At 38.7% G+C, this 26530-nt stretch overlaps 1 protein-coding gene across 3 annotated transcripts in view; it reads left to right on the top strand.

Moving 5' to 3' along the window:
• The first annotated feature begins 2705 nt into the window (after positions 1-2705).
• The window catches only part of LOC126412139 (DENN domain-containing protein Crag), a 302966-nt gene continuing 279141 nt past the window's right edge, over positions 2706-26530 (top strand). For all 3 annotated transcript variants that reach the window (XM_050081588.1, XM_050081589.1, XM_050081590.1), the window contains exons 1-4: positions 2706-3505; positions 20255-20351; positions 25341-25584; positions 25661-25730. In XM_050081588.1, the coding sequence (XP_049937545.1) occupies positions 3304-3505; positions 20255-20351; positions 25341-25584; positions 25661-25730 (613 nt within the window). In that variant the 5' untranslated portion in view covers positions 2706-3303. The remainder of the gene's footprint in view (positions 3506-20254; positions 20352-25340; positions 25585-25660; positions 25731-26530) is intronic.

The raw sequence follows: 26530 nt of genomic DNA on the forward strand, positions 1-26530 counted from the left end.
AATAGCTCAATCACATATCCTGGAGGGTGCACATTCCTCAGTGATTGAATGTGCAGTATGACCTCACAGCCACAGAGAGACAAAGGTTGCATGTCTGTCCGAACACACAAATTCTCTCTTGGCTCACTGGGCACTGTTTAATTCGTGGAAGCAATGGAATGAAGCGAATGATCGGTGCCTGTTCAGATGCATGAATGCGACGGAGGCGAGCACATGTTGTACATGACCCACGTTATCTACGGCTGACATAATATGCAATCAGCATAAACGTCCACATGTCATAGAGGCCTAGCTTATACTGGCTTTCACTTCATCTCTTTCATGCCAGTGGGCACTGTAACATTGCCAAAAGTTGGCCTAAGGAGAAAATCTGCACTTGTGTGTGAATATTGGCATGCTGCCAACTGTGCAATTCTGAGGTATGGCTGCTAATGATCCTGTGGTATGGCTGCCACAATTTAATAACAAAATATGTCAGAATATTAACCCTGATCATTACTACGTGAAGCTTATGAACAAAATCTCTGTGGGTTATATGACTGAATAATGGTTCAGATCACACCAACATCAGTGGTAAATACTAAGTTTTTGACTAAGTACCACAGCTAAGCTTATTGTCAAAAGAATGCTCGTATGGGGTATCAAGTGAAATTTGTGACTGGATTGAGGACTTTTTGGTGGGGAGGATGCAGCATGTTAACTTGGATGGAGAGTAATCATCAGATGTAGAAGGAACTTCGCATGTGTCCCAGGAAAGTGTGTTGGGACCCTTGCTGTTCATGTTGTACATCAATGACCCTGCAGACAATATTAATAATAACCTCAGACTTTTTGCAGATGAAGCAGTTATCTATGATGAGTACTGCCTGAATGAAGCTGTGTAAATATTCAGTCAGATCTTGATAAGCTTTCAAAGTGATGCAAAGATTGGCAACTTGCTTCAAATGTTCAGAAATGTAAAATCATGCCCTTCACAAAACTAAAAAACATAGTATTCTATGACTGTAATATCAGTGGGTCACTGTTGAAATCAGCCAACTCATACAAACATCTGGGTGTAACACTAAGTAGGGACATGAAATGGAATGATCACATAGATTCAGGTGTAGATACAGCAGGTGGTAGACTTCAGTTCATTGAAAGAATACTGGGAAATCACAATCAGTCTGCAAAGGGGTTTGCTTACAAATCACTTGTGCGACCAGTCCTAGAATATTGCTTAAGTGTGTGGGAACCATACCAGATAGGAGTAACAGGGGATATAAAACATATACAGAGAAGGGCAGCATGAATGGTCATAGGTTTGTTTGATCTGTGGTAGAGTATCACAGAGATACTGAAAGAACTGAACTGAAAGAGTCTTGAACACAGGTGTAAACTGCCTTGAGAAAGTGTATTAACAAAGTTTTTATTGATTTTACTGCGGACTCTAGGAATTTACTATATTTCCCTATGTATTGCTCACATAAGGATTGTGAGGATGAGATTAGAATAATTACTGCACGCAAAGAGGCATTCAGACAATCATTCTTCCCACGCTCCATACAAGAACGGAACAGGAAGAAATCCTAATAACTGGTACAGTGGGACGTACCCTCTGCCATGCACCTCATGGTGGTTTGCATACTATAGATGTAGATGTGGATAATTTGTTCCAGCCAACTCATTATATACAGCATACTTTCGGTCTTCATTGCATTAAAGGACACTCAATGGTGATTCATGGACTGTTAAGATGCTTATGTGCCCCCCCCCCCCTCCTCCCCCCCCCCCCCCCCCCACCCTTACCCGTTCACAAAGTTGACTCAAGCCTGCACATATGGAACTATACTCCTCAGTCCATATGGAAAACTGGAGCATCTTCTCCCATGATGAGTGAGATGTTGAACACAGGAGAATGACAAGACACAATTATTCTTGTCAAAGTAGCAAGTGCGATCATGTACTGAAATGCAACGGCGTGTTGTAGTTATCAACTCTCATAACTACCCACTACTCTTGAGTCCACTTAGTAATCTTTAATTAGTAGAAGTAGTAGTATAGTAATAGTAGAATTGCGTAGTATGCATTGCTTATAATACGAGCAAACAAAGTTGGCACTCGGCGTGTTGTCTGATTGGCGCGACTGTACATGCCTTTATGGTCGCCCCAACATCCACAGCGCTGAGTGTCAACTTAGTTTGCGGATTCAGTATACAGAATAGTTTGGCTACCTTTTTAAACAGATGAATTTTAATAGTCTCTTTCATTTCCTTTGGCGATTTGTTATTCATTTTTGCTACCTGATATATTATTTTGGGTTTTTTGTTTGTTTCCGTGGGTAAATGCTGTTCCATGATTATGTGTAGAATTATTGGCGAAATACATAGTAACGTTTTCCCTGATGTGTACCACATATTGGTAGGATAGACGTACCGGTACTCACTTGGCACAGTAAGAATGCCCAATAGCTGTTTACTATGAGACCGACTACTACTTTATTCTCTTATTATTATTATTCTTACAGTCTTTTTCTGTAGTTTAAAACTGTGATCATGTTTTGTGCCATGTTGTGTGTCCTAACCTCTCAATAAGTATGTTTGGTTTTTTGCAGCTGTTACCTTACGATGAAGACAAGCGCTGAGACTGTGTAGGGAAAACGAATTTTAAATTTAGCGGCTATTGACTCATTCGCTTGTCACGACCTTGGTGAAGTCAACATGGCAGCAGTGGCAGAGATGAAATCATTTTGCTGAAGCGCAAGAAGTTACTGCGACAGTTGATGTTTCGTCAACACAATAATTGTGGGATGACATGAGATCGGCGTCGTTGTACAGCGTTGGAAAAAAAGTAACAAAATGCACGACTATCATGTTATCCCGTGGATTTCATTAGTTTGTGATGTTTTGTGGATGAGTGAAGAAAATAGAATCGCCGATGTTCTTCGTTAATTGACGCATGCAATGCACATGTAGTTCGTACACACGAAGCGCTGGATTTGTCAGCAGCGCGCAAAAGCAGGAACGGAGAACTATCATGCGTAACTTTACGAGACAAGGAAGGAAGAGATGACATAACCTCCACACTCGAATGTGTTTTCGTTGAAGTTATAACCATGGCGTAACGTTTGTGCGCAAAGGAAAGGTGTAAATTAACTTTTATAGTCCGTGCCGTTTGTTTGTGTGTTCCCACTCAAAAAACTATGATAATCAAGTGCCTGAAGTTATGCTTCTAAAAAACTCATATGTGATAAGTGTTTTTTTTCTGCTGTACTGAACGTTTAAATCAGTGTTGTACCTAAGTTTATTGTTTTATTGAATAACGATGGATGAGAAAAGAATTGCCGATTACTTCGTGGTAGCCGGGTTACCTGAAAATCCTGAGCCATTGGAGGAATTTTCTCATGACAGTGCACATCTGAAATCGAACTACAATCAGCCACCAATAACAGATATCACTGTATATTTTCCAACCCTTGGAGAAAGTGTGCCACCAGAATATACTGTCCTGAGCAGAACACCAACAGGTAACTTACAAATTGGCTTGTAAACCAAACTTAACATTAGATTTGTAAAGGAAAGGAATCATCCTTCCAGGTGCACCTTTTGTATGCTTTTGAAAGGCATCTGATAACAAACATTGCCAAGACAACGCTCTGTACTTGAGATATGTACGATAGTTGTTTGAGATATTGAAGCAAATACTTATCAAGGCCCCCTAGAACCAACAACAAGTATTTCGTACACTCCTGAAATTGTTAAATATTGCAAATTAATAACTATATATTTGATAAAGAGTACCTATGTGATTCCACATGCACTGAATTAAATATATTATTCACATATATTACTGGGATACTGTCCACAGAGAAAGCATAGTGACCCCTGTAAGCTATTGTAAACAACTACAATAACAGACCTTTAACAGGTTTGTATGGGATAGTACAATTGGCCTCTCCACTCTCTTCCAAAAATTGTGGTTGCAGGGGCTTCCTGATTTATATTATAGGCCCTAGCTCAATTTTTGAGAAAAATTTTACAACAATTTTGTGGATTATTTGACAGATTCTGTTTTGAGAAACCACTGCATTTGACTCCTCAGCATCCTTGTTAGCAAGTTCTTCTTTTTCCATTCTTGAGTAATAGTTGAAACTGTCTTTGAACACACTGTACTCACAATCCAGTCACTGTTATGATTTGATTTCTTGTATTGCAGAATATGACATGTTCCTGTTATAACAAGTATATGACACTTTGTTGGCACAATGCACTCATCGATTGGCTTAGACAATTGCAAGATTTATAACTGAATAGGGGTCACTAGAGAAGTAGACTTGTTTGTGGAAGTAAATCAACTTACACTGTACAATTAAAAGAAAGTATAAGGGGATAGAAAAGTCATATGTTTTGTATATTATATTCCTTACTACATTCACTGATATTGCTTTACATTAGTTTTTAATAAAATGATGACTGAAGTAACACATGCATTTTATTACACTGACAGAAAATAGACCTATATATCTGTCAACAGAACATTCATAGATGCATTGGCAAAGAACAAAAAGAGGATAGAAGCTTTTGAGATGTGTTTCTACAGAAGAAAGCCTAAGGTTAAATGGTTAGATGATGTAAATAGTGAAGAGGTACTGAGTCGAATCAGGGAGAAATGAAATTTGTATCATAGTCATACTAAAGAATCAATAGCTTAAGGAACAAGAAATAGTTAACATTGAGATATAGTTAACTGAAGAAGTGTTGAGGGGTACAAATCGTAAAGGGAGATAAAGGCTTGATTGCAGTAAGTAGGTTCAAATGTATGTAGGTCGCAGTAGTTATGCACAAATAAGGACTTGCCTAGGACAGAATAGCATTGAGTGCTGTGTTAAACCAGTCTTCAGACCAAAGTTGATGACAAAAACAACAACAATGATGATAACAACAACACTGTCCATCAATTATGAAACTTGCAAGATAGGGCAAGTACGTAACTTTTACCGAACAAAAGGCTGCTTTCTTTGTTAGATTCTTGACTATACTGCAATAATATTCTACACTGACACTTTCAGATACATATCACTAAGGGTAATCTGTGGCATTAAATAATCATCAATGAAAGCAACGCACAAATATTATGGTTATATACTAAAAACTGTATATTAGTCTACTGTAGTTAAGGTATATTGAAATAAATATTTACTACTACTAATATATACTTTACATGAAACATATTTCCATGAAAAACAGTTGAGATAGATGATGCAGCAACTAGTGAGCCGTGATCCACAGCTCTTTTATTATTCAGTGTCGTATATGATGATTATCTCAGATATATGTATTGTAACAATGAATGTTGCAAGCAAGTGATTAATCTGTTTCAGAGATTAGTTAACAACACGATACCATGCCAATCAACCGATGACCTCATTAAAGTGACTGTGATACAAGCTTTAAGAAATGGTCAGAGGTTGACATCACTAACAGTACAAAAACATTAACAAAATAAAATCCAACAAACTAATGGGGTTCTTGTTGTTAATGTTGTCCGATATATGTAAAACTTAAAAACAGAACACTGTGGGGAAAATTGGGGTTTTGATCACACACGTTAATGTAACTATTGAGTATGTAGTAGGCCTATATACAAAATGAAAGGTAGCCATGACACATTTGTTGTCTTCAATAATTCCAAACGAAATCGTCATCTGACAAACAATCCTAAGCTGTGGGCTATGCTATAGCATAGTCTGTCACCATAAAAATTGACAAAAACAGGTTTTTGTTGTGACTCATTTGTTGGCTTCCCCAACTCTCATCCAAACTATCATCCTTGACCCTAACCTTGATCTCAGACTGTAGTATTGTTCAGTTTGTCATCAGAACCTTATAAAAAATACCATATATAGAAAGGAGGTCCATCTCCACTAAACCTATATAGTTCTAATAGGCAAAACTGTTTAAGCCATCACCCACAAGAAATAAATGTCCATATCACTATCAATTTTTTGCCAGTAGTTGTGACATCACACCAATGCCTTTATCTGAGACATACCCCAGTGCAGTGCATGCAACAACTGCAAATGCAAGGACACAACACTGGGGGGGTAATCACTTGTCGGCACTGGTCCTCTGTGGCAAGCATCCCTGGACACCTTTGAATGAAGTATAGAGGAGAAAAAATATATGTCATGCTGGAGCCACACTTGAAGAGATGTGCTCCAGCCCACCCACCAGGACCGCTGAAATGATTTTCCAGAAAAGCGAGTCAGCAGCCATGGCGGTCACGACCTCTCATGCTGTCAACAGCAAATTCAACAAGGTTTGCCGCAAAGCAACATCTGGTGTGAACACAAGAGCTTCTTGCCACTCAAACTCTGGACCAGGTCCCACCCTTAGCTGCAAATATGGATCAGCATTGGCATGCTGGTCAGTGGAGCATGAAGAAATTCATAAGAATGTGGAGCATTACCAAATATCATAAGAATACTTACTGAGAGGGAGGGCCACTGCTGCAACCATTGAGCAGTCCTATCCAGCAGTTTGGAATGAGGGCCAAATAAGGAAACCAACGGCTTGTGGTCAGTGATGAGAAGGAACCTCACCCCATACAGCAAGATGTGGAACTTTTTGACCCCGATAATAATAGGTAGTGCCTCCTTTTCCACCAGTGAGTAGTTTTGTTGTGAAGCAGATAGTGTCTTCAAAGCATAAGCAATGGACTGTACAGTGCTGTCTCAGTTCTGATGGGCAGGACAGAACCAGTGGCATACTGGGATGCATCACAGACCAGAGTCAAAGGCTTATTTAGTGTAAAAGAAGTCAGGCAGGGAGCAGAGCACGTATGCTTCTTGAGAGACTGAAAAGACAGTTTACAATCTGCAGACCAGATAAGCTTAATGCCCTTCTGGTGAAGCCAGTTAAGAAGCTGGCCTGGGGAGTGAACTGAGCATAATATGAAATATTAGCAAAAAACGACTGTGTCTCATTCAGGTTCTTGGGCACTGGTAGTTTGACAATGGCCTTGAAAGGGGGCCTTCCATTGGGATGAGACTGTCTTTACTGAGCACACGACTAAAAAAAAAAAAAAAAAAGCTCCTCTGGGTAGGACAATTGCACTTTTCCAGCTTTTAACAAAGGCCATTATCCAGGGAGCGTTGGAAAACCAGCTGTCATTTCCATAAATGCTCTTCCCGATTAGGCCCCATGACCCAGGTGTCATTAAGGGAATTGACGCAATAGGGAATGTCTTGAACCAACAGTTTCAAATATCATTGTTAAATTCCCAATGCAGGCGAGATTCTAAAAGGCAAGTTATTAAACTGATAGAGTGCGAAGGGTGTCTTGAGGACCAAGAAGAAAGTCCAAGAAACTGCATCCAATGGCAACTGCAGGTAAGCCCTCCCCTTGATAACGTCACCAACAAGTCTGCCTGCCATGGATTTGGTTTAAGAATCTGCGACACATTGTGCATTGACCGTCTGTTTAAAATTGCACAAAGGCACACGGTGCTGTCAGGCTTCTGAATTACCACCATAGGAGTGGTCCACTGTCTCAATGAAGTAGGAGAAATGACATCCTAGTCCTGTCAAAGGAACAAGTCAGTCTTTACCTTGTTGTGCTTGGCGAGTGGAATGGGGTGGAGGTGACAATTTTGGGACTGCCAACAGTTTAAGAGAAACACGTCTTGAAATTTTCTGCGGTTCCAAAGATACTGTTGAACAATGGACTATAGCACCAAGTAAGAAGTTCAAATCGGTCACAGGGTTGTACTGAGACACTAAATGCATGACATGAAAGCTGAAAATGGTAAAGGCGTCGAGACCAAAGATATTTTGCGCCAATGGTGAGTTGACCACAAACAATGTAAGGTGCCATTCCACATTCTTGTAAGGCTCAGACATGGAGAATTGCTTTTGCAAGAGAATGCACTGTTTACTGTAAGACACATCCTGATGGAGTATCAAATTCATTTCTGGGCACCACAAGATCCTCTACGTATCCAAATTAATAAAGCTGATTCACTCTTGTGTCTATCTGAAATTCGACCTGCCACTCGTTCACATTGAACATCGGCAAAACACAAACGACTACCACATGTGGAGCCTCAGAGGTAGCCCTAGAGTCCAATGAAAACATCGGGGTATTTGATGACTGACTCATGGCCCATCAACTGTCACAAACAATTTCCAAATGGCTTAGCAGACAGCATACAAAAACAAACCGTAACTATCCTCCCAACCTTGTACAAAAACAAATTTCCCCTGCCTTATCTTTTCAGTCTCTCGCCACCTCCAAAGTCCCACCGTCCAGCCACAGGGGAGCATTCCCTGTGTAACTTAGTGCGATCAGGACTGGAGCAACTAAATTACATTCTCCGTGAGAGTTTTGACTATCTCTCGTCGTGCCCTGTAATGAGAAGTGTCCTGTCCACTATCCTTCCCACCCCTACCACATTAGTAGTCTGCCATCCACATAACATATACAATATACTCGTCCAACCCTACACAACCCCTGCTCCCAACCCCTTATCTCATGTCTCATACTCCTGTAATAGACATAGGTGCAAGACCTGTCCCATACATCCTCCCGCCACCACCTATTCTAGTCCAGTCACAAACGTCACCTATATCATCAAAGGCAGGGCTACCCCTGAAACTGGTCATGTGATCTACAAGCTAAGCTGCAACCACTGTACTGCATTATATGTGGGCACAACAACCAACAAGCTGCCTGTCCGCATGAATGGCAACCGACAAACTGTGACCAAGAAGCAAGTGGACTATCCTGTTGCTGAGCAAGCTGCCAAACATGACAGCCTTCATTTCACTGACTGCTTCACAACCTGTGCCATACGGATCCTTCCCTCCAACACCAACTTTCCTGAATTGCGCTATTGGGAACTTTCCCTGCAATACAGCCTACATTCCCATAACTGTCCTGGCGTCAACATTCAGTAGTTATTGTCCTCTCCCATCTATCCCCTTTTCTCTGTTCCTATTCCAGCACTACACAGCCCTCATTCCTCTATTGCACCCAGTATTTTTTCTTCTCTCCTTTTCCACTATCCCCTGCCCCTCCTCACCTCTCTGCTGCCCTCCGTCTAACCTCCCAACTGCACATAACTGTCCTATCCTCCTCCTACCTCATCCGTGTGTGTTCCCCAATAGCACATCAATGTTCGCCACCCCTACCCTACTTTCCCTCCCTCTCCCCACTCCAGCCTCCACCTTGCCCACACCCAGTCACTACTCCCATCATGCACTGGTGCTGCAGCTCGCATTGTGGCCTCAGTTGCCTGAGACTGCAGTCATGTATGTGTGAATTGCATTTGTGAGAGTATGTATGTATATAGGCCTAAGTGTGTGTCTGTCGTCTAATCTTGACCGAGGCCTTACTGGCTGATAGCTTTATTTGTGACAGTCTTTTTATTGTGCTATCTGCGACTCAGTATCTCTGATATATGGGGAATATACTATTTTAATTCTTGTGTTTGTTTCCTTATTTTTTGTGGGCTCATATGTTGTAAATTAAATCATTCCAGTGATAACATCAAAAATACTTTGAGTTTTTTTTCTTCCAGAAAGTTTGTGAAATCTCCAATACAAATATCAACTACATTTTGTGCCACATTGTTTGTATCAGTTATAAAAAGATGACAAAATCTCAATTGTGCCTTTTCTTGCATCTTCAAGAACTTTTTTTTTTTTTTTTTTTTTTTTTTTTTTTTCCCATATCACTAACTTGAGTATTATTGGTTATTTTGTGCAGAGCATCGGAGAACTTTCTTACATGGCACTGCATTTCTATATTGTGGATTTTCAAATGCAGTAGCTGTTTCCTTCCTACAGTTTAAAGGGTTTCTTAACCTTTTAGACTGACTTCTTTCCATTTTGTTGTAGAAATTCACTAAATTTCATTGATTGTTTTGTTTTCCTAATTTGCTGAATTTATGTTTTTGCGTGTTGTGCAACTCCAGTTGCAGTATATGTTTACTCGCTGTGCATTTTATTTTTATTTCTGAAAAACCTCATCAGTTGAAATGTTCTACTGATTGCACACGTTTGCTTGGTACCTGTGTGGATTACAGCACAAACGAAATCTTGCGATCGGCGTGTAGCACATTGACATCTGAGACAAGCCCTGCCTCCTCTTACCAGAGCAACCAGCTTATGGCTTGGGGGGGGGGGGGATATATATATAATGGTTTAATATATTGTAGAAGTGACACGAGAGATGATGGAGAGCAGGTAGAACAACATGAGAGATGATGGAGAGCAGGTAGAAGAACTGGGTTCAGCCCCTTCACTCACTTCAGTAAATAATAATAATAATAGCAATAAGTAGACACAGCACTACACATGGACCAACACTATATTAACAGCAGCTACTTGTTATGCCACACGATACAGTTACTTTGATAAGGCTGGCAATGAGCATACATATTTCAGAGCAGCACAAAGTCAGCCAACTTCCCCTGATCAGAGGAGAGCCAAGGTACAGTGTGTGACCAGTACCTATACCCACGCTTGTGCTACTGCCAACATCAATAATCAATCAAGACAGAATGGAGATATTAATAACCAAATCTGTTGAAGATAATATGGTCAGTAGTATCACTTTATTTTACAGAGGAGTACTATCTGTAACACTTTCTCAAGCACAAATAGGAAGGAGTGTTAGCAGCAGAGCAAGTAAGCTTTGTCCAGCATATTATAGACTACCACAGAGAGAGGAGTGATGCAGAGTGTGCTAGGTGGTGTCTTCCTCACTTAGTGTAACACTATACTTGTGCTTTGAGAGAGGAAACCAGTAATGTATGAAGCAGAAGAAAATATTGGCCAAGGATGTCGCATGTGTTCGGTTATTTTTAAATTTGTCTTCATTGGCTTCCAGCACCTTCAGGATATTGGAGTGGTTGACAGATATTTTTACTATTGTGCAATTCTTTATAAAATACTGCATAATAACTTAAAGGACTTTGGATGCAATTTGAAAGTGTTCTTCATTAGAAAGAAAACTCTCAAAAATTTTACAGTAATATTGTTCATAGTTCCAAGTGTCTTTCTTATAGCATATCCCATTGGATTTTTGTTAAGTAGGCTTATAATGATTCCGCATTAAACAAACCCGTGATGAATCGTGCAGTGCTTCTCTGAATCCTCCCCCTCCCCCCCCCCCACTCACACTCAGTCTCCCTCCCTCCCCCTCCCCCCCCCCTCACACTCAGTCTCCCTCCCTCCCCCTCCCCCCTCTCCCCATAATTCAAATTTGTAACAGTCTGAGACCAAAGAACGATACTTGGATATGGTTATTTATTATTATTATTGATATTGATATTATTTATTTACTCGTCCTTAGACCATTCAGAGCAACAGTATCAAATATGTCAGAGACATTACAGAAGTAATACATACATATATAAAACGAAAATCAAGTAAGATAGGTTTAGGTGAGGATAGGGCAGGAAGTCTGCCATTGAATAGTAAATGGAACCACCCCAGCATTTATCTCAGTAACTTGAGAAAACCCCTATTAAGATGGCTGGATGGGGAATAAACCTCTCTCCTCCTGAATGCGAATCTAGGGCATAAAGACTGACATAGCCACTTTTTCTCCCTCTCTCTCTCTCTCTCTCTCTCTCTCTCTCTCTCTCTCTCTCTCGGTATATGAAATTGGAAGGGGAATACAAATACGTAGTCAGCATTAAGGTTGCAACATGTACAAGAAGTAAATCAGTGATGTAACTAGAATGTGAAATCTTGGTGTAAAACACTTCTGAAGAAATAAAAACACATGAACATGCTACTTAACCGTGCTGAAACATATAACACACACAAATGTGCTGCAACTATATCCATCACAACCAATCCAATACTAGATTCCTTCTCCGAGGTGTGTTGCACAGCATCTGAAACGAGGGAAACAGAAAACCAACAGCAGAAACATTATTTTGCAAAGACAAATACAGCATAGATGGGTCATCAGTTAAGAGAGTCAAAAGAACTCAACAATAAATGAGGACCTAGTATTCCTGTAAGCTACTGTATTCACTTGCATTGTAGAAACACTTCTAAAAAAGAACTAATTTAAACTGCTCTAAAAGTAGTTTCCTTCCCCATCTCTTTATGGAATTTGGCAGTGCATTATAAATAATGACACCAAAGTGACTCAATGCCATTCTTACTTACTCTGTATACAGGGATTCACAGTTACAAGTATTGTAACTGTTTTAATCGCAGTTGGTTAGCAGGCCACTGAGTCTAGTTATTGTCATCAACACACATTTGTAGATACACAAGGAGGATACAGTAAACAAACACAACTTTTTAAATAGGGGCTTGCAGTGAGCCGTAGCATAGCTACACTATGTAATCAAAAGTATCTGAAAATGACTTAAAAGTTCGTAGCACCCTACATTGGTAATGCTGGAATTCAATATGGTGTTGGCCCACCCTTAGCCTTAATGACAGCTTCCACTCTCGCAGGCACATATTCAATCAGGTTCTGGAAGGTTTCATGGGGAACGGCAGCCCATTCTTCATGGAGAGGTATCGAGGTGTCGGACGGTGAGGCCTGGCGCGAGGCCAGCGTTCCAAAACACCCCAAAGGTGTTGTGTAGGATTCATGTCAGGACTCTGTGCAGGCCAGTCCATTACAGGGATGTTATGGTCGTGTAACTACACTGCCATAGACCATGCATTATGCAGTCGCCATCCCTGAATTGGTCTTCAACAGTGGGAAGCCAGAAGGTGCTTGAAACATCAGTGTAGGCCTGTGCTGTGATAGTGCCACACAAAACAATAAGGGGTGCAAGCCCCCTCCACGAAAAACATGACCACACCTTAACACCACCGCATCCGAATTTTACTGTTGGCTCTACACACACTGGCAGATGGCGTTCACCGGACATTCACCATACCCACACCCTGCCATCGGATGATCACATTGTGTACCATGATTTGTCACCCCACACAACATTTTCAATTCATGTTTTTTTAATATTGAAATTGAACAGACCTTCAGTCGGCAATGGCAGCACCACCTAGTTAGCCTTTCTTTCACCGATGTCGAAAGACTAATCTTGAAATTAATATCGAGGCGTCATTTGGCATTTACCAGCGTGATGTGTGGCTTATGAGCAGCTGCTTGAACATGAAATCCAAATTTTCTCACCTCCCGCCTAACTATCATAGTACTTGCAGTGGATCCTGTTGCAGTTTGTAATCCCTGTGTGATGGTCTGGATAGATGTCTACCTATGACACATTACGACCCTCTTGAACTGACGGCGGTCTCTGTCAGTCAACAGATGAGGTCAGCCTCTATGCTTTTGTGCTGTACGTGTTCCTCCATGTTTCCACTTCACTACCACATTGGAAAAAGTGGACGCATGGGGATGTTTAGGAGTGTGGAAATCTCGTGTACAGGCGTATCACACAAGTGATACCCAATCACCTGACCACAGTCGAAGCCTGTGAGTTCCGCGGAGTGCCCTATTCTGCTCTCTCAAGATGTCTATTGAGGTCACTGATATGGAGTACCTGTCAATAGGTGGCAGCACAATGCACCTAATATGAAAAATGTATGTTTTTGGGGATGTCCGGATACTTTTGATTACATAGTGTATGTGACAAGATTCAAGCAGCCGTTTTCTGTAATGTAAAAATTTCATTTAATCATCCATTAACTTTACCCCAGAAAATTAGTCCATAAGCTACAAAGGACTGGCAGTAACCAAATGACCCATTCTACCAGCATCTCAAGAGCAAACTTTAGAAATAATTCTCAGAGCAAAACATGCGGACTGTGTCTCGAGGAGAGTTTGGTTACAAGGCCTTTCCAGTTTAAGTCTTGATCAATTTTGATTCATCTTTTCAATATGTGTGTGTGTGTGTGTGTGTGTGTGTGTGTGTGTGTGTGTGTGTGTGTGTGTGTGTTTTAAGGGTCAGCCTGTTGAAGGACTTGAGGACTTGATGACTTGATGAGTTGTTGTGGACAAAGATTCCTTAATATTGCTCACTATTACACTAATGTCACCTGCAAACATCAACTCAGCTGCAGTTTCTGAGATGTGTTTGTCATTTATATAAGTAAAGAGCAGGCCACCTTGCAGTACACTTTCTTTGCATCAGATAATAATATGATTTTATGATTAGAATGAGCTGATGTGAGTTCCATAATCTCTGATCTGCTATGCAAATATGATTGAAACCACTTGTTTTCAACCCCTTTTAGCCCTTTTACTTCCAACATTGCAAAAAGAGTTTCATGAGTAACAGAATAAAAGCTCTAGGAAGATGTAAATTATTGATGACACTTGATTTTGGAACCAATAATCATGATTTTAAAAAATAGAATAACAAACAAACTACAGAACTGAATCTAGATCTTTATTTTACACCCTTAAATTGTATTATGTTTTCTTTTAAGTAAAACACTTTCATACAGAGGACACTACATGACATCGAAGGAAAGCCTTTGCGGAATGTGAGGGAGCTTGGTGCGACATCGAATGCCGCAATTTTCGTCCTAGAACAAAATTTCAGAAACTGCATGAAACTGGTGATATTGGCTAACATAGTAGGTAGGGATATTTAAAAAAATTGTTTTTAACAAAATGGTGGCACTCTGAAATAGGAGTCTATTTTTTGACAAAACAGTTGCTATAAGAACCTGCACTGAAAATCTGAATTGAAATATATTGCAAAATTACTGCTTACTACAGTAGAAAAAATGTTGACTTGCAAGTTACAAAAATATATACTGTAATTACATGTATGTTTTATGAGTTATAGCTCCCAAACTCGAAAAATGTTGTTAAAAATAGCATTTATAAGTTTGAACTCATGTTTTTTAATATTGAAATTGAACAGACCTTCAGTCAGCAATGGTGACACCACCCAGTTAGCCTTTTTTTCACCAATGTCGAAACACACTTATCTTGAAATTAATATTGATTTACTGGCTTCTGCTTACCAGTTGAAGCATTTTTTGCACAATTAAGAGTACCTTTTGAAATTTTCTATACATTTGCTCGTTATTTTCAAGCACTCACATTTTACTTCATGTAAAAGACAAGTGAAATGACATGTTATGCAGATATCAGAGAAGCATGTGCTTTCAGACTGTTTACTGTAAATGAATTGTTATGAAGAGAAATCTTGTTGAGAATAGTATTCTAGTTGATACTAATGTTCCCTGTGACACCAGCCGAAGCTAACAGGACCCCTATTTCATCAGTAACTATTATAGTATTACATCGGTTGTATTCAAGCTCTTTGATGCACCAGACTACCATGCAGTAAACAGCAGTTTTAACATATTTTAATATTTATGGCACACTTTATGTGAATGAATCTTAAAAACACTCTCTCTAAGGAACATTTTAATCCATTAAAAAATTATGCCTAATAAATTCTACCCTTGTGTATCCCCTTAACTCCTACAACACTATTGTTTGTATCCAAGTTTCTCACTACTTCATCTGTGTAATCCATTATCACTGTTTCTGTACTTCTATCTGCTTGAAAGCCCTGATGTTTATTATTCAGTGGACTGTGGTTGTTTAATTGCCTGTTGGTTTGTTGTTTAATTAATCTCTTAATTGCTTTAGAGACTGCCAGTAGGAGTGAAATGGGTCTATTATTTTCAACTGTATGCCTATTACCACTCTCGAATAAAGGTATCGCTTGCAAGATTTTTAATCTGTGGGAAAACACTCCCTCAGTGAATGATAAATTAACAATGTGAGCCAAGGGCTTTGCAATTTGTGAAGCAGTTATGTGTTGTAAATGACACCTGTACATCGTCTACATTGTCTGACAGTTTGCATTTGAGGCTTTTAATCTCCTTCACTACCTCATGTTCACTGGTTGGAATGAAACTCATGCCATGTGCAGGTATACAGTACCTAAGTTTACCCTATTTTGCTAAATTTAAGGTGGGTGTTTGGCAAACATTTACAAAGTAATCATGTATGTAACTTAGCAGATATTTCTTTGCCAATAGTGGTATTACCAGCATTGTTAGTGTAATTTCGTGCTCTTCGTATATTTTCCCTCTTTCGCTTTTTACAGTATCCTATGTAGATTTTGATTTATTGCCAAACATTCTTATTGTACTATAGTTTTTAAATACTTTTTCATTTGCAGTTACCAGCCGATATATTTTCTTGAATGTCTGTACCTATGCCATAAACTGGGGTTCTGTAGATCATGTAATTTGAGAACTGAGCATTTTTAAAGTCCTACAGAAAAACTTAATGTCTGATATAATCCAGGAGCTAGATTTAGAGATCTGACATGAATGGGCTCTGATTAGTCAGAAAATACATTTCAGAATTGTCCATGAATATTGAAGAGAAAGCATCATATGCATTGTTAGTACTTGACTGTGAAAACACTTCCAACCAGGATTCATTACCTAGACCTGTAACAAAAAATACAATTTTCCATAGAAAAATTTCTTCTTTAAATAGAAGTACATTCCTTTCTTTCATAGGCATAGCTGGAATTGCAAGGATGAGACCATTATGATCAGATAGCCTTAAGTCAGTATGAAGTCAGGCCCATTTACATTCTGCCAACTTTGTCCAAGGCTTTGGAATACAAAGTTCACAAACAGCTTACTAATTATTTAATATCTAATGGCATTTTAGATGAATAGCAGCCTCGTTTCTGGCAAAATTGTAACATGATGACTGTTCTTATAAAAGTGATGGATGAACTGGAGTAACATGCGACTATTAAGTGCTTTTTAGATACTCTTCTAATTGTATGTTAATTATATGAAACTATTCTCTCCCAGTGCAAATATCATCTATACACTGACGGCCTTCATTTATATGATCTAAGTGCAAGTCCAACAAACATGTCCACAACTATCCAGCAAGTAAATGCTGATTTACTTGCCCTACCAGAGCAGGCACAGAACATGGGTTTGAAACTTAACCCATCTAAAATTCAAGCAATCTTAGTCACCCACAAAAGACTTATTACCCCTCAGTTCAGAGAATCTCTTCCACAATTAATGCTGAATTGCACAGAAATAACCTTTTTTCCTCCTGCAAAGAACTTAAGGATAAGTCTAGACCATCACTTAGACTGGATTGGACACAAAACTGCAGTCTGTAAGGTGTCAGCATCACATCACTCTCTACAGAAATATAAAAAGCATTTCCTCTTGAGCTTAGAAGGAAGCTCTTAGAGAGTCTAATACTCCCCTTATTAGATATTCTCAAGGACTTTCGTACAAAAACTCACACAGGCCGGAACTGACAATTAATGCTTTTGTACAATACAATAGTGATACAAGCTTTTTCGACCACATCATTCTTGCCTACAAACAACTGCTACAGGTGTATGCTGATAAGCAGAGAGACTATCATACTTTATTTGCTCTATTCTCTTTTCAGTCATTGCACTCCCTCTTATTTGCATACACTCTTATACTACTACACTCATTCTCATCAAAGTAAAATCCTTTCTATATCAGGGACCCAATTTTGGAATAATTTTCCTGAAAATATAAGAAATTAAACCCCTTTCAAACTTCAAAATACAGCTGATGGTACACCTTCCATCACAATAGTCATATCTCCCAATGTCTGTGCAGCTCACTCTCGCCAGTTCCTCTCCCCCACAACTTTTCTCTACAGCTTGTCGGCAGAGCTCTCTATTTATATTCTGTTCTTTCCTTAAGGGCAGTGTCATTGTAATTTCAATATTCTCCTCTTTCTTTATCCCTTACACTTCTGATAATACTAAACATGTCTTTAATAATACTAAACATGGCTTCAGGTGCATTAAGTTAATCTATACCGTTCTAAGGGCCCTTTACCACTATTCTTCTTATTCTTTTTCTTTCTTTCTTTCTTGTTGTTGTTGTTGTTGTTGTTGTTGTTGTTGTGAATGTTTTGTGATATATTTGGTACCAGTATGTGTTGTTCCTGGTCAGGTGGAAGAGAGGCCCTTGGGGCCCGGTTGGGCTAAATAAGCAACAAACAAATAAATATTTTCTATCTCTGTGGTGTCCACATTTGAACATATGTTGTCTGTAAGATTTTTCATTCAGGGTGTCTACGACCCGGGACAACCCGGAGATCTGGGAAAAACCCGGGAATCTTTTTGAGTTCCGGGATTTTTTCATTGTTTTAGAGTTCAGCTACATTTTTGTGATTTTGACTGGTAAGAACCAATACTCCAACAAAAAAATTTACTGTATCCCACTTCTGCAGAATAATACTGCAGCAACAAAACATGAACGAGAGAAAAAAACAAAAATAAAACTTAAGTCGCAAAGAAAATGCGCCATATACAACAACGAAACACAGTGCTCATACAAGCGTCTGCCAAAAGCAAAGTGTATCAAAGGCTTTAGGACGACTGTGCAGTGCTTCTTAACAACAAATTGCCTCCGATGAGCGTGACGTGACAGTTTTTACATTAGATACGTTTTAATGGAAGATCTTTTAATGTTTCACACGTACGAACATGCGGGCTTCCTGCGTCATTGTAGCTGCGCAAGTGCAGTGACACCTGTTATCTGGCGCTCTGTGGCAACTGCTGAGACGTACCTTTGTAATAGGTCACGGAAAAATATTGCGCATATTGCTTTGAAAAGCGTTACTTTCAAAGAAAATTTCCTTTTATGTAAGATAAACTATGTGAGAGGGTGTACGACGAATTTTTTAAATCACAGAGCGTTTGACTCTTGTTTAAAAATCAACTCTTTGGGGACGGCCATATGAAGAGTTTCGAGCCCAGAAGATCAGACATTTACGTCGTTATTAAAAAAATTTACTGGGACATTTATGTAACGTATGACGCACAAAAAAGATCAACAATATATGTGGAAGCTTAGCTTCTCTTGCAGCGTATTGATCTTAGAGACCAATATTATGTGTGATAGCTTTGTTTTTCTTGTAGCAACAATTGTACATTAATTTAAGCGATTAATTTTTCTTAATTGTGTGTTCGCGCTACTTAATAGTGATCTTGCTATTGGCTGACTACATCACGTGTCAAATGCTGTCATCAGCTGGCGAGATCAGGTGACATGAGCTGTGACTGGCTTACAAAAGCGCGTCGCAATCTCTATTTTAATGCTTCGTAACACAGAAATATGCAGTGTATATGTTGCTGCACATCAAAGATCTTTCCAAAACGTGCTTTTTCCCCTGAGTTTCATTTTCTAAAGTGCCGGGAAATTCTATGTCGGTGTATAAAACCATAAACCATAAAAGGATTGATAAGTGCCGAGAAAAAGTATACTGTCACTTAACACGGAAAAAGTGTATTTTCACCCGGGAGAAAGTGTATTTTCAACCGGGAAAAATCCGGGAATTATTTTTCCTTGTCCTTGTAGACACCCTGTCATTGTATTTGTTATTCTTGTGGGCTGTTTATGAAAGGAAACATGTTGGAACTGTGCAACACATTAAGAAACAGTTTTTTAGTATAGAATCATTCACAAGATTTATGTTGAAGTCCTCACAGACAATTATTGTAGCTTTTTCATTAAACATAATATCCACCAGAGACTCCAGCTTATTAAAGAAGGTGTCTAAGTCCCCACAAGATGTTTTATACAGTGCCATAATTATTAGATTACCCATGTCATCTTGCTATTGAACAGCAGCAGCTTCAAAACTCTTTTCAGTACTCAGTGCTTCATCTCCCTCACACCCTTTTTTTAATTCCACATCAGATTTAAGAAAAGTACAAACTCCTGCACTTTTGACATCATGTCTACAAAACTGACTCTCCAGATTATAATGATTAATATTAACAATACCCAGTTCAAAATCTCTGCACCAGTGAGTGCTCCATATTGTGCATACAGTCAATATTGGCATCATTGACTGCAACTTCAAAGTCTAACAATTTCTTTCTCGGACTCTGGATATTATAGCTTAAAATATGAAAATTTCTAGAATAGAGACTGATAACAGTTGTACTCACACTTTGCTGTGTCATACCTGGTGCTATTTTTTTTTTTTTTTTTTTTTTTTTTTTTTTTTTTTTTTTTTTTTTTTTTTTTTTGGGGGGGGGTGGGGGAGGTACCAAAAATCCTTGAGCACTAAAGGTTGAATGAATGCTTTGTAAGTAGTCTTTATTGTGAGTGAACAGCCTTAGGATAATTCCGGTAAAACTCAGTCTGGAATTAGCTTTCCCCATGGCAGTCAAGAGCAGTTTTATTTTTGTCATTATGAGAAACAAAATTAATAGCTGCACAAATTGAATTACTGGATACATATACCTTCAAATCTGTTCACAGGTTTCTCAGCAGACTTGAATCATGGAAGCTTACGCAGTCCTGAAGTTTACCTGTGCTATCGTAGAGGAAGAGACAAGCCACCTCTTGTGGATGTCGGGCAAGTTTTTTGATTTGTTATATTTTGTAAACTGTTCTATTTATTGACAGTTAGTTATTATTATTGGCATATGTGTGGGAGAAAATGTTTGAGTTTTAACATGTATGCCAACAGTTCAAAAGATTATTGTTACAAGCAAAATTTATTTTGTAAGTTCATTCTTTGTTTGCCAAATGGAGCAGTAGAAGACATACATACTTGTATGTGCATATTAAAACTGGCTTTAAAATGCAGTATTGAAATTATTATAGCATTTGGTAACTTTTCTGTAAATGTGTAACACCTGGACACTGTTGCTTATTATTTTCAGTGCACTTGTTTAACAATAATGGAAATTCTTGTATGGAACAATACATAAAATAAGGGAAAGATAGCTACTCACCTTTAGTGGACTGATATGTGGCACAAGTGTGCTTGCATATGCATCCTCTCTTTTTCTGGAACACACACACACACACACACACACACACACACACGCACACACGGACTAACTCTACCGCATCCTACCCTCAATGTATTTGTGTACTGTGACATTGCTATACATACAGAATTATTGCAATGGTTGCATCTGTCAATACACATTATCATGCTAAGAATCATCTGAATGTCAGATATTCGCTTGCTAATGAGATAGAGCACATTGATGTACTTTGTTTTAAAAGTAAAATCCTGTGACACATCTTGGTAACGCAGAAATATGCTATAGACCATTAACGAAGGTAATCATTAGGATTGTGGAATATACCATCTTACTGACTTTACAGGAAAAAGTTGAAATCTTCAACATCTGTGAGGGAAGAAAATCTTAAGTGTACAAGATATAGCAGTGCATTTTGAAGTGAGTAAAACACAGATCACTGATATTTCAAGGAACGTGAGTGACATCTTTAAATTATGGGTTAGAAATGAAAATCTTTCTGCTAAGTATTCATTTTCCAGTACATGGGGGTCAATAGTGGGTAACGTAGCATTTCAATCTCTAATTTTCATTTACATACCAAGAAAAGACATTGGAATGTATGAAGGTCAAGAGAAATGAAACACATTTCTGCATCTACATTCACATCTATGTAGATACTCTTCAAACCGTCATACTGTGCATGGCGGAAGGAACCTTGTACTACTCTCCTGCTGCTGCTGCTGCTGCTGCTGCTGCTGCTACTACTACTACTACTACTACTACTACATGTCATTTTCTTTCCTGTTCCACTTGCTAACAGAGCAAGGGGAAAATGACTGTGTAAAACCTCCATACGAGTCCCAATTTCTCACATCTTATCTTTGTGGTCCTTACACAAAATGTACATTTGTGGCAGTAGAATCGTTCTGCAGTCGACCTCAATTTCCAGTTGTCTAAATTTCCATAATAATGCCTTGCAAAAAAGAGAATCATCTTTCCTCAAGGAATTCCTATGTGTGTTCACAAAGCATCTCTGTAATACTTGCTAAATGGTCGAACCTGCATATAACAAATCTAGCAGCATGCTTCTGAATTGCTTCCATGTTTTTTTTTGTTTTTTTTTTAATCTGACATATTTGAACAGCATTCAAGAATGGGTCACATTAGTGTCGTGTACATTGTCCCCTTTATGGATGAGCTGCATTTTCCCAAAATTCTCCCAATAAAATGAAGTCGAGCATTTGCCTTCCCTACTACCAACCTCATATGCTCATTCCATGTAATACTACATTGCAGCGCTACACCTAGATATTTAATTGCTGTGACTGTGTCAAGCTGCATCCCACTAATGCTGTATTCAAACATTACAGTATTGTTTTTTGTACTCATCCACATCAACTAGCATTTTCTACATTTAGAGCATGCTGCCGTTCATCACACTGACAGGGTGATGTCACGGGGGAAACATTCATGAAAATTTTACCAATATATAGCACTGTAAGTGTCTTAAAATAAATGGGGTTGGCTACAGATGACAGATGAATTGCAGTATGATGGCTGTGGTTCGAGTTGCACATTACACCATCTGTACTGTTCAGTGTGTGTGACTGCGCAAGTTCAGCCATCAACAGTTGTGGCACTGTTAGGTAGCAAAGCCCATCCACCATGGAAAGATCTTACCATGCTGCATGGGGAAAGTGGGTTTTTAACCGCCCCGGGACCAAAAACAATATAAAAAGCAAAATGGCATTGATTTCTAATTGTCACAAGACTGACGCGAGACTGTTCAGTATGCTGTCCACCATTCTCTGCAACAAGATGTTCTGAATGTGTTGTGCAATGCATGCCTTCAGTTCAACTTCATTCATAATTGGAGCACTGAACACTACACCTTCCAGATAATCCCAGAACCAGAAGTCACGTGGATTAAGATTAGGTGACCTGGACAGCCAAGCTGTAGGGAAATTATGGCTGATAATTGTAGCATATCCAAAATTATTCTACAGTATCTGTCACACTGGCTGTGCAATGTGTGGGGAACATCATCTTGCTTAAAAATGAGCCTACACCCCTGCTATTGAAGGGTTGGAATGAAATTGGTGCCTAAAAGACCCTCATAGTGTTTACTAGTGGTGGTGCAGGTAACGGGACCTGCAGGATTCATCTCCTTGAAAAAATATGGCCCTATGATAAAGGATGCTATCATCCCACACCACACAGTCATCTTTGCAGAATGAAAGAGTATCAGTTGATATGCGTATGAATTTTTCATTGCCTATCCTCAGCAATTCTGCATATTGACAAGTCCTTGAAGATGGGAATGAGCTTTGACTGTCCGCAGAGTGTTCCATGGCTGTTCATTTTCCACTTCCTTGCAAGTAAGAAACTCTAGAGTAAACATTTGTCTCAGTAGCAGGTCATCAGGAAGCAATTCCTGAACATGGATAATTGTGTATGGATAACAATACCAGATGTTTTGTAGGATTATGTTTCGTAGGATTGAATGCACCATGCTTGCAGGCATGCCCAATGTTCGAGCAGTTTCTCATGCACTGCATGTTTGCACACCACTTCTTGACACCTCCAGTAATGCTGTGGCCACATCTTTGACAGATGTCCGATCCACTGCTTTCCCCCCTTTGCTACATTGCACTTCAAAAGAACCTATCTTTATGAATTTTGTAGTCATTTTCTCCAGATCCTTAGCAGGTACTGGACCAATGCTTTTTTCATACCCTTGAGTCTCTGGAACTTTCGCAGGGCAGCCACGTAGTCATCATTTTTGTAAAAGGGCTATATTAGCAATGTGTGATCCTTCATGGAGACAGTAATGTTGGGCATCTTGGATGCAAACTGAGAACTGCACATCTGTTGGTGTGTGTATTATGACACAGTGCCATCCGTTAGTCGAATTTTTGTTAGGTTTTTTTTTTTATATTTCCCGTGTCAGTAATATGATGTTCAAATTTGACGTCATTCTGGGCAGTGGTTCTCTTTCTGTTTTAATTGTGGGAACCTAGTATTGATGATGTAATTTATATTACAATGTGACAACATGTGACATTATAAACGAAAAACTTTTATGTGATATGATTCGTTCAAAATGGGTTACATCACTGTGTATCTCACTTTCATTTTCAGTGACAAGTTGATAGTTTTATTATCTGACATCAACATTTTTGTGCATACATAATGTGATGCTCTAAATACTTTTAAGCAAATGTGTGACATTTTATAATGTGTGTGTTGTCATTAACGTTTACATCAGTTAACAGATTTTTGGCAGTTTAATCTTGTAATGCTACTTATGTAGTTTTTCAGTTTTGTCCACTAGAACCTGATGATGTCAATCGGCTAGAAATGATTGTTCAAATAAAGAAATTTATCAGAAGCTCAATCAGAACATTTGTCAGAGATAAGCTAGGTCTTTTCTTCAGAGCCATAACCAGTAAGACAATGTTCTTAAAATGTAACAAGTGTGTGGGAGTAAAAATTTCAAAAAGAAGACTTACACTGTGTATCAGCAAGATTGATGAATTTCAGAAACATGTTGCTAGAGGCAAGATTTCTAGACATAAGAGGCTACTGGCATTTTCTGTGACTTGTCAAAAGCCTTTGACTGTGTGAACCACAACATTCTCTTAAGTAAATTAGAATATTATGATGTCACCGGCAGTGCTGCAAAAGGGTTTGAGTCTTATCTATCCAACAGAAAACAAAGGGTGTCATTGTGAAATACCTGTGCAGTAAGCAGTCAGTCTTCATCTGACTGGGAATTAATTACATGTCGTGTTCCTCAAGGTTCCATCTTGGGCCCATTGCTTTTTTTCTTGTGTACATTAATGACCTACATACATAAAAAAAAAGGATCTGCCGCAGCAAAACATAACCATCTATCAGTACAGCATGATTTACAAATGGTTCTGCAAAACCATGTAATGCAAAATTAATATCTGAATAAAGAAAACCCACTGATGATTGCATGGATGCTCTGAAATATCTTTGAATTGCATGAAAAAAACTGTGTTTTGCATAAGAGGCAGTCTGTGTATTCAATAATTTTAACTGCAAACATGGCAAACGCAAGAGCTGTAAGAGTAAATGATGAATACATTAAGAGTAGAAAAAATCTGTACCTAACTTTCAGAACTGTTACTTCATTCATCAGGGATGAGTGATGGGTAGGGTTTGAGAGGTTGAAAGAAGGGGTATGTTACTCAAACCTCAGGATGATGACAACTTCCCTGATGATGTAAGGAGGAGAGAAAATATGGATCCTTCATCATGTGGCAGACTATCAGTTGAACTGCACACTAGAGACCAGAAATTAGTAATGCCACTAGTGTTCATGTCTGAGGTGGGAGTCACAATTTACCTTCCCCCCCCCCCCCCCCCCCCCACACACACACACACACACACACACACACACACACACACACACACACACACAACGCTTTTTTTTTCTTTTTCTTTTTTTGCAAATGTTTAGTATTTATTATATGCTACACCAGTGAAAACCATTTTAATTAAGTATAAATACGTATCTGTCTGTATTCTTCATGTGATTATTTATGTTTCTATTTTAACAGTGTAATGTATGAAGGGAAGGAGCGCATTATGGCTGATTCAGAACCAATAGTCACTACTCCTGGAGGAAGAATAGCGAATGTGAACAACTCTGGGGCAAAGACATTTGTCACCTTCAGACGTGCTTCACCCAGCATGCCATGCAATGAGCTTGTTGTGACGGACATATGTGTCATACTCACCAATAAAGGCGAAACAGCACCTCATGCCTTCTGTATGATCAATAGAAACCTTAACAAGGGAATGGTAAGTTCTACCATGAAATAACTATCTTTTCCAGTGTCATTCATTGCCATAAATTATTGTATATTTTTGTTTCCAGGTTGGTTCTGATGTATTTTTATGTTACAAAAAGTCAATGAACAGAGCAACATCAATATCATATAAGCCAGGTATGTTTGTAATTGATTGATCTCTTTTGTATTTGTTTTTCTGATTTCCAGGGCTCTGTAGATCAGTTAGTAGATGATAAGATCTCTGTATTGTTAGTTTTTTACACAAAACTTTTTAAGTACATGCCATAATAATGTTCAGAATGTTTACTGTGTAAACATTCTGTTCACTTTTTTCATATCAGACTTTTTTCATTTAGTTACAACTTCCTATTGAGCCTTATTACCTCTTATACCCTGAGGAAATAAAGCATTAACAGACACTAATTTAACATAAAAAATTACACTTCTGATGTTCTGTGTATTTAATCATGAACTGGCTTTCATCTCCTTACACCATTGTCAGCTAACAACAGCCTAAGAAACCACAAGCCAAATAAATAAACAAAATTTGTAGAACATCAGTTTTTCCTTTTGAATGTTATTGTCATGTTCATTCATTCAGTCACTTATGGACTATTGTATAACACCTCTGCAGTATTTGTGGCATGGCTGATTTTGGAAAGTATTGCATATCATAAGACTGCTACGTTTTTTACTTTTACATAATGTGTGGCAATAGTTATATGACCTCTATTGCTGTGCTTTATGAAAAATTTAGTACCATTTTCAGTGACAAAGAAAGAATCAAAATGATTTTGTGTACTTTACACATGGGATTAGTTATTGAAAGACTCAAAACATGGATAGTAAATGCTGAGTAATATGCATTCTGGGTTTTAGTCTCCAGTCTTCTTTTGTTTGCACAAATCTCATTTTGTTGCATTCTTAGAAGCAGTGAAGAAATTTCCACAGCACAA

The sequence above is a fragment of the Schistocerca serialis genome, chromosome 7 (genome assembly GCF_023864345.2).
Source record: "Schistocerca serialis cubense isolate TAMUIC-IGC-003099 chromosome 7, iqSchSeri2.2, whole genome shotgun sequence".
Classification (NCBI taxonomy): Eukaryota; Metazoa; Arthropoda; class Insecta; order Orthoptera; family Acrididae; genus Schistocerca; species Schistocerca serialis.